General features: G+C 35.5%; 1 protein-coding gene across 1 annotated transcript; it reads right to left on the bottom strand.

Annotated features, from left to right (window-relative positions):
- Positions 1-332: 332 nt before the first annotated feature.
- Positions 333-3,583, bottom strand: LOC122078395 (cytochrome P450 87A3-like). The gene is given in 9 exon segments (XM_042644367.1): positions 333-399; positions 894-1,021; positions 1,129-1,235; positions 1,336-1,414; positions 1,550-1,639; positions 2,343-2,594; positions 2,716-2,865; positions 2,967-3,294; positions 3,384-3,583. Coding segments are annotated over 9 exon segments (1,401 nt in total).
- Between the last annotated feature and the right edge of the window lie 6,626 nt (positions 3,584-10,209).

The raw sequence follows: 10,209 nt of genomic DNA, 5'->3' as shown, positions 1-10,209 counted from the left end.
ATAGGACTATGTAAGTGGGCAGAAAACACATTACAACAGAAAAAAGAAGACAAGACCTTCTGAAAGTCATAAAAAAGGTAACTTAAAAACAGACCTATTCTATCTAGAAAAGAAAATCTTCCAGAATAACTGAACTTATCATGAAACAGAGATTCTAGGAATGTGGCAGCCATGAACTCCACAGAACTTTAGAGTGATTAGATCAGTAAGTGTTCACATTGACAGACGCCTGAGCTTGGCCTCACCCTTGAGAAATGCTGCTTGACTTCTGCTTTTCTGATATTTTGCTGTAGAGACCATTTGGAAATATCAAACCTGGACATCTAATGAGATCACCTCCTTTGATTGTTTTCCACCTAAAAAATAAAATTTTAAAATGATATATTAGACTCTTTGTATCTGTGGCATGCAATTGGATGCTGAGAATATTGCACCAAGAAAAATAAATTAATGAAAAAATTAAGCAAGTAGAGAGAGAGAGAGAGAGAGAGAGAGAGAGGCTTAAATGGAGAACTTGATATAAATGGAAAGTAGTTGAGGCACATTACTAACACTTTTCCTTGGAGAGCTTCTATATTCTAGATTTAGGGTAAGGCAATATATCCCTACATGTCTTTCTTCATATTTTTATTGATCAGTAAAATTTTCAAGGGTTGTTGAGGGGGTCTTTGAGTTGTGGGTTTAAAAAAAACTTTTGGAAGATTTACTACCTTGAAACATTTTAAAATGGGAGTTGGGCATGCCGTCAGCTTTCGGTAAGTTAACAGGATATACCAATCACATGGCTCTTTTCTAAAGGGGGAGGAGAGAGGATGAAACATGCTGGGCACCCTAGCCGTGTGCCTTTTCCCTTTTAAAATATACAAATGGAGAAAATTTTCTCAAATTGTTACCTATAACCTGTGACCAAGTGATGAAGAAAGATGGCTATCTGCAACTTGGCAAAGTCAGCTCCAGCACAAAATCTTGGACCACCACCAAAAGCTATGAAATTCTTAGACCCAGCATTTGCTTCCATATGCTGTGTTTTAAAATCAAATGTTAAGTAAGAAGAACAATCAAACTGAATCCAAGACCTTGTTTGATCTTTTAAATGCCAAATATAATTAAAAAATAATAATGAACTACCTCCCATCTCCACGGATTGAAGGCAAGGGGATCATCATACTTTTTCGAGTTCAGATGAACAACCGGAGGACATACCATAACTGCCCAGCCTGCTGGAATCATGTATCCTACACAAATTTCAATTTGATTAGGAAGTGAACTGGAAGTGAAAGAAAGACTATTAGGAATCCTATAGAACTAAATCATTCTCATAGATTTTGGACTAACCATTTATTTCTATATCAGCCATTGCTTTTCTGAAAATCCCTGGGACAATATTTGCAAGCCTAACCATTTCATTAATGACCTGCCACAAAAAAAAAAAAAAAAAAAAAAAAAAAAAAAAAAAAAAAAAAAAGAAAAAGGGTTCATTACAATAGATCCATACACTGATATTGAATTGCTGTTGATGTTTCAACTGAAATAAGACTCTGTAGCTCACCATGAATGTAAATTTCATAGATTTATATTCTTTCCATGTGGTTCCATTGTCTTTATTTTTTCGGCTTCTTATAAGCTCCTCATGTTCTTTCTGCGACACAGTCAATCATGTATAATTTACAAACATGCCAAACACTAAGACATTCAAAATAATAATAATAATAATTTGTGACATTAACTAATTTTCATGGCTTGGTGGGGAGAATTTAAGATCTCCATTCATAGCCATAATAAGAAGACTCCTCAAGCCCCCCCCCCTCTTAGTGGCTAATATTTGTGCTTAATGACTCAATAAATTAACCTTGGATTGCCAGTCCTTGGGTCAATAAGGTTTCATTACTAAAGCACCAGGAACATTAAACGGAGAAAGTTTTAATCCATTGTGGAAGTTTTACCACATCATATTAGGGTTCACAAACTCCTATAAGGTTTGAGTTTGTTCTCCAAAATACCCTCCACTCGCATCTAAACCCTTGCGAAGGGATTTCCCAATGCTATTGTATTGAGTTGGACCTCAACTGCTAGTTTCAGACTCTCAACTCAATTCTACCTCACTGTGCACTTGAAGCAAATGCCTAATCTATCCAATATAATGGTCCATAGCACCAACACCTGACAACATTCTTATTAAATTACTTCCCAACTGTTAAATAGCACTCCTTAATGGTTATACTAAGCTCACAACTCCAATACAAAACACATATTTGAGCATCCTGAATCGTGTGGATAGAAGCTGAGGGAGGGGAAGAAAAATTATTCTCCTCAATAGTTGATTGACCAGAATTTTCGCGTACCGTTAATTCTTCTAGGACCTTAGGGTGTTCTTCAAGCATCTTCATACCAAATGTTAAAACCTCAGATGCTGTCTCATAACTAGCAAATAGAAGGGCAAAAAGTAAATGTAGAGCGATCCTTTCATTAAGGATGGTCCCTTCTTTCTTTAACTCTTTAATGACAACATCAAAGAAATCACCATGTTGCTTCTCTGGTGATGCAAGTCTCTCATCTAACATCTCTTTCAGCATTTTCATAACCTTCTTCTGTCCCTATGGAACACAGTGAAATCTAGGGTTATATATTGAACCAAGAAAAAAACCCTTTTAATAAAATGTAGGAATTAAAGAAGATTAGGTAGTAGAGGTAGGGTTCTTATTTATTATTAATTACCTGTAGACATTTGTAGTAGGCTGTACCAGGAACATTCAAAGGAAATGAAATCAGACCTTTTATGAAAGCTATAAAGCTGTGTATAACCTTTTTGGAGGAGACCTCTTCATCATAACTAATTAGCTTCTTAGCAGTAAAATTAAAAATCATCTGAGAGAGTTTCATGCAAGAGTCAAAATTAATCAAAAGCAGATTAATTTGGCAAATTCTTAGCATTAATTAATTAATAAAATCTCTAAGAATGAACTTACAGTTGCAATAGCATCTTTCAACTCTATGGTGCCTTCTTGGGTTGACCATAACTTTAGATACTTGAGTGTGGTCTGTTCCACTTCAGGAAGCAGTTTTTCTTTTAGGTTTTGAGGACCAAATATGCTCAAAATCATGTTCCTAAGGTACTTATGGACAAAACCATGGGCAGCTGCCAGACTTTGTTCCCCAAAGATCTCAGTGAAAGTATCCAAATACCATATTTGGAATAATTTTCCTTCTTGTTGGAAGATGAAATGGTTGATTTCAGGATCAGTTGATATCACAACAGGTCTACCAACTAGACTAGTTTTGAACAATGTTCCATATCTGCATGCATGGTCATATATAGAACAACTTCAATTATTGTAAGAAGAACACAAGAATTAAAAGGATTGAGAAATGACTGATTTCTTTACCTATCCATTCTCTTTTTGATGAAAGGTGGAATGCCATTTGATGCTGTTGGGGTGAAGTATTGAAGGCTCTCTCCAATAAGTGGTAAACCCATTGAACCAGGTGGGAGGATGCCATTGCACTTGGGGTTACTCCATCTGTAAACGCAATGTGAAATGTAAAGTACAAGTAGAGATACAGCAAATAAAGCAATTGCCCACATCTCTCTCTGATGGAAGTGAACAATCAGTGAGTGAGTAGTGCATAAACAAGGGAGTGAGTTCCTTCAATAGAGAGAGAGAGAGAGAGAGAGAGAGAGAGAGAGGGGGGGGGGGGGGAAGGGTTCATTACAATTCAGGTGATGATAAGTGATTGGTCCTTCAATTGTGAGGTGCATCACGAGATCAGATCAGAATTAATTATATATAAATTAGAAGTCGAATTAATCATTTCAAGGGAAATAATCGTCTGCCACCTTTGATTCTTTTGATTTCTTATTTAGTTTCCAGCCACAGGATGAGGTGCCTGTGCAGTCTACAGATTGATGGAGGCCCAATGAATGGATCTCTCAGTATCAAAAGACTGCACGCCCATGCAACTTCATTCTTTTTTTTTCCTGACCTCTTACCAGAGAGGTTTTTGAAGCTTTGCTACCACAGTGAGTTTATGCATCTGAGTAAATTGTTCATTTTTCAAATTTTAAATTAAAAAACATTGCAATCCACAATGTAAGTTACCTTTGGTTGCAAAGGGAATTAAAAGGGTGGGAATTGAAAAATTTTAAACATAAAAAAAAGATAAATAAATAAAATTAGAATCATTATTTTTTACATGAATAAATTATTCAAAATTTTTACCATATTTAGTAATGATAAATTATTTATATTTAATGCAAAGTAAAGTGACATAAGGTAATAAATATGAAAGTTTTATTGTTTAGGTTTGAAAACACTTCCCTTCCCATCAATTCCCTTTGCAACCAAACGAAGTCGTAATGAACCTTCCCATTCAGCATCTTTGAACATGTTACATGCGTCGACAATGGTATTATATTCTATTGATTCTGATTTGAATTCCATTAGAATCGGTCTGAACCCTAGAAATCTAGTACAAAACAGCCAAATTAAAAAAAAAAAAGAGTTCAAGCCACAAAGGTGTATCAAATGGCATGATTATTGATAATCCCCAACTTCACAAGTATAAATGTAGAGACAGAATATCAACTGTCGATGGAAGGTTTAGTTGGTTGAGTTGAGGAAGCTTAAATGACCACAGTCAGTTTATACTTGAATGTTGAAGCTAAAGAATTTATTACTTAATGTAAAATGAATATAAAATACTAATAAATTTAGGTGCAACATTCAAAGAGGTGGAATGCAAATTGGCCTGTTTAGGCCCAGTCGAAGTCGATCCTTGCATGATCCTCCCATCACTGTTTTTTTTTGGTGTCTATAACTTAACATAAAATTGCTTGAGGCTTCCTCACACCAATCTAGCTCAAACAATTTGGGAAGCCATTGCTTCCTTATCTTGTTTTCAAGCTCAAACAAGTTGGGATTAGTTTCCAACCTTGACCAAGCTAGAAAAGCAAATCGAAACAGCATGTTATTTTGTGTTTGATTGAGCTTGGGTAGTCTAAATTATCCTACCTTAATTGAAGGCATTGTTTTTCAAGATGTAAGGGAAGGATTAGGTGAGGAATGGAAAATTAATGAACAAATCAAAGCCGAATCAGATGCAAATTACTTTGATATCGGTAAACCGGCCCTATGTTCCTCTATTAGTCTAGTCAGAAAGGAATTACAGGAAGTTCAAGAACAAAATTCGAACAAGATCTCTGATCATGTGTGATATCAACCTTGTAAAAATGTGACATTCAAAGGAAATGAGTCTGAAATGTCTTTCATTCCCACACATGGGGGGTTCATATCCAATGGTCTCGGCTGCCTTGCCTTTCCTTCATTTGGTTATTTTCTTCTTTGCAACAAATTGATAAAAATAAATAAATAAATAAAAGAGAGAGACAGTAAAAAGAATGCAAGGGTGTAATGGGTTTTCTTAACAATGTTGGTAGCATCGGAAAAACTTTCCTAAAAGAAATAAATGGGTCTAGAGACTAAGGAATGTCAGTATTTTTTTTTTCTTTTTCTTAAAAAAAAATCAGCTGAAGAATTATGTTAAAGAAAAATGAAAGAACATACAAGGCTTCAAGAATGGTTAACACCAAAATATAAAGCTAACCTATCGACCTTTAGCATTGCCATTACTAGAAAGGTAGACTCCCAAAAACAAATTTCCTCGATTAAACCTGAATCGAAGCATCTCTTGAGTACCAAGCTTATGTCATCCAAAGTAAACCAAGAAGGAGTACCCCTTTAAATAGAAAAAGCTTTAATTGTAGCAATATGTTTTGCCAACTTTTCCGACATCGTATTTACTTGACTATAACAATATCTTCCAATAGATCTTATTCCACTAACTCTTAGAAAATAACCGCCTCTACCTAAAACACGATGGGATCATTTCATTAATTAATCCATTTAGAGTTATGTTTGGATGTCAAGAAATGATTTTTTTTTTAAATGTGAGGAAAAAAATAGACTGATAAACCAATGGTTATGTCATTATGATTTTTATACTATTATGCTTTTTTTTTTATTGCAAATATGGATTTAATGTATTATCCTAATGCAAATATAGCCTTAAAGAATTGTCCTAAAATAAAACAATATCTATTAGAAGACAACCTTCACAACAAAAGATTTTATCAAAAAAGCAGTGAAACGATGACCTAGTACTAAAAAAAAAAACCAAAACCTAGTACACCTGGCTGACAACTAGAGACCACAATTATAAAGTATTTGCAAAGTCCTCAAGTCCATTTCCTCCACACGATTATGTCACATTATATCACTCGGATTATCTTTGAAATAAAATTGAGCCATCCATGGCAACTAAAAAAAATTAATTTTAAAAATATCCCCATGATGGTATCTCAATTGAACTCAAGAATATTTCAACATTAGTATTTTCTTGTGTTAATTAAATAAAATATTAATACCATAGAGCAATAACCTAGTACAATTTCTATTTTTGTAGCTAGGGCCCCAATCTAGTTAATATGATTTTTCTTTTCAAAATTTACTCAAATTTTTATAGTTAAAAAATATTTAAATATTAACTTTAGAACCTAAGAGGGGGGTGCTTACTAAATGCTCACCTGACACACATGTTGGGTAATTGCTTTACCACTTTCTTTCTATTAAAAAAAAAAATTTGCACGACGTGGGTTACTATTTACCATTCATATGGGGTTCTTTATTATTATGTGGGTTTCATGTCAATGATACTATTTTTCACATCCCTATTGTTATGACATATAGATTCCTTTCACTTTGATTAACATCGTAGACAATCCTCTCTCAAAAACGCTATTAAAATAAAGATTTAAAAATTAATGATCATGGAAGCATCCAAGAGCGAAAAAACTGAAAAACAACCATCCACTTTCTATCGGCTTTTGTTAAGATGTTTCCTATTTTAGAAAATATTGTTACCATAAAATTCATGCAATGTTTCTAAAACTGGTTGATCTGTCTCCTGCAAAAAAGTCAAACTAGTATAAAATATTTATCTATCTACACCCTCTTCTTCCTACATTTCAGTGTTTTTCTAAATTAAAGAAATGAATATCATCTTGTCCCCACCAGTAACCATGAAGCAGAGAGAAGGGCCATCTCCAGACAACCTATCAAAAATGGAGCTACCAATTAAAACAGATCAGGCTAATGGTCCTTATGGTCCTCACTTATGCTTTTGTGGTTCTCCCAATCTGACAACTATATATATTCATCAAAAAAGAAACTAGCAAAGTCAACAACTCTGTAAAAAAAATAATAATAATAATAATAATTATTATTATTATTATATAATTTTAATTTTAATTATTTTTTTTTTAGTGATTGATTTGATATAATATTTAGGAATATATACTGCTGTACTGACTTCCTTCTTCTCCTTTGGTGAATAAAATTTTGGGCATTTATTATTATTATATAATTTCAATTTTAATTAATTTTTTTTATTGATTGATTTGATATAATATTTAGGAATATATACTGCTGTACTGACTTCCTTCTTCTCCTTTGGTGAATAAAATTTTGGGCATTCCTTCCCACTCACAAAAGGAAAACTGATTAGGGTTTCAGAAATGATTGTAGTGAAATGGTTTTTAGCGGTGTCAAACATTTGTGCTATTTATGTAAAATGATAATTGAAAACATTAATGGTCGTGACTCAATCTTGTAGGGATCTTGACCATTAAACTGGTTACACCAACTTCCATCTAGTTAGATCTCATGCACGAACATATGAGGTTCCAAAATTTGTCTCACTTTCTATCATTTTAAAGGGTGAAGAGGAGTATATGTGAAAGCAAAGGAACAGATGTTGGATCCTCACATGTACATCTAGGTGAACGCATGTGCAGGGCATCCAAACTCTTCCATCTATAACCCAGATCTGCTCTTGTCTGCCACATGGAAAAGTTGTGGCAGTCTAAACCCATGGTTTATTATCCATTTGACAGATGAAATTTTGGTGTCATATACCTACGTTACAAAAACTTTCTTGCTACTTGGGTTCTCAGCCAAAAAAATGGAATCTCAAAGGATATTTTGAAAATACTAAAATCTAAGAGGATATTTGTGATCCAAAAGAAAGATGAATTATTCCATTTCTTTGACTACAAACCTAGATAATAGCAAAGTATTTTCTCCATCTACTATCATTTGAGAATTTTTTGAAAATTATCGAAAATATTTCTTGACCATCCAAAATGAATTTTCTGTGAATAAGCATTGTACGAACAAATTAGAAAAAATGGAAATTACTGCATAAATAAAATCCACCAACACATGTGGTCTCCACCGGTGGTCCTATATATGTCTGTAACTAAGAGAATCTAAAATTTGTATATGGTAGAAGCATATGCAAATGTGGCCCCCGCTTTACTCATGAAAGTGAAGCTTTAGCCCAATCAGAGAGAAGGAGATAGATTGGCCATATTATTATTTATACAAGTGGGAAATAAATAGCCTTTTTATCCATTTATTTCATCCTATAGTTGATGTTTAACAATAGAATTTTGGGCTCTGTCTATCTGAACCAGCTTTATAAGACTGAATAAGCCAATCACCAAGAAAGTATTCAGTAAGGATGTCCAATGATTCGATCTGTAATTAATGCTGGAACAGTTCTGCTTAGAGTAAGTCAACCAGTTTTTCTAATGGCTTCAGTAAGTCAATAGTATTTCTTGGGTTCTTTTGGTTTGGTGTACCACACCACCCGAGGGAAAAAATAACTTGGTGGTCCTCAGACAATTGATACAATATCAGCTTTCATCACGGTGGATTAATTTTTTTTTTTTTTTAGGACTTTTGGAGGGCAGTTATCTACCAATCTAGGGCTGCTACAGGGTTGGATAGGGCTGGGCTTTTTAAAACCCTTATCCAATCTTGAGTCTCCTCAATTGGGCCTAGGTTCATACTGGCCCTGACTCAGGTCTTAGAAAAATTCAATCTTGGCCCTGAGTAAATGTCAAGCAAGGTTTACCCCAAATGGCCCTAACTATACGAAGGGTTAAGGGAGATGCAGGGCGGTAGGGAACCACCATTGGAGGAATAAAAAGAAGAACAATTAGCTTGGCTCAGCCCGAGGCGTCAACTCTTGCCTGGATCGACTTTGACTTAGGGTTTGAAATTCCAAGCCTTGGCCCACCCCCAAGGCTAAGATGCCTGAGTATGGTTGACCCAGGTTGACTTTTATTGGCCCTAACCATGGGAAGGGGGAAGGGAGATGTCAGGGCTTAGTGAGCCTCCGTCGGAGAGAACTACAAGTAGAAGAATAGACTAGGCTCAGCTCGAGGTCTCATCCCTGGCCCACCCAGCCTTGACTCAGGGCTTGAAATTCCAAACCCTAGCCCACCCTCAAGGCTGAGATCCATGAGTAAGAGTTGGGCTTGGTTGACCCTGATTGTTCCTAACTATGGGAAATGGGAAGGGGGAAGGGGGAAGGAATATGCAGGGGCAGCTGAGAGCCACAGTTGGAGAGAAGAAGAATAGTATGGGCTCAGCCCAAGGCCTCAACCCTAGCCCGGTCCAACATTGACCCAACCTCAAGGCTGAGATATCATAGTCCAAGCATTGTTTGGGCTAAGGGCGAGCTCTGCCGACAAGGCCAAACTTGCACTACTATACTAAACAATGGAAGATAGAGTTTTCAAAAATCACAAGACAAATCTAAGACATCTATATATGTATATATATATATATATATATATATGTTAACCATATGTTCCCACTCAGAGTTAGGAAATTGCACAAATGTGTAGATTAGTTGTACACATGTTTGGGCATACATGGGTTATGTGCTCATGATATAAAAGGGGGTCTTTCATTGAATGAAGAAAGTTTCATGTCTGGGAGTATAGTTCCCACATCTGTACACCCTTGTCTGTCTGTCTCCTTGCCTTACAAAATGACCTCCCTACCCCCCATACATTGAACCAAAAGGGGGATGGTGAGTGTTTCTTGCGCAGGTGTGGTAGTGTTAGTGCCACATCAGTTTTGAGTGGGAAAATCACTTTTCTCATATATCTTGGACAGCTCTTCTTATCAGATCGGTTTTTTTAGATATAAATTTACATGATATTAGAGCGGGTTCTTTCAGGTTCTGTCCAATTTTGTACTCCCCTTTCTGCTAGTTACGCCCGTGTGTATATATGGTGGTCCCAACCCACCTACATGTGAGGGGGAGTGTTAGTCCCACATCATTTCTAAGTGGGAAATC

The sequence above is a fragment of the Macadamia integrifolia genome, chromosome 5 (genome assembly GCF_013358625.1).
Source record: "Macadamia integrifolia cultivar HAES 741 chromosome 5, SCU_Mint_v3, whole genome shotgun sequence".
NCBI classification, from domain to species: Eukaryota; Viridiplantae; Streptophyta; class Magnoliopsida; order Proteales; family Proteaceae; genus Macadamia; species Macadamia integrifolia.
The sequence above is the reverse complement of the archived record's forward strand: the minus strand, read 5'-3'. Positions and strand labels throughout refer to the sequence as shown.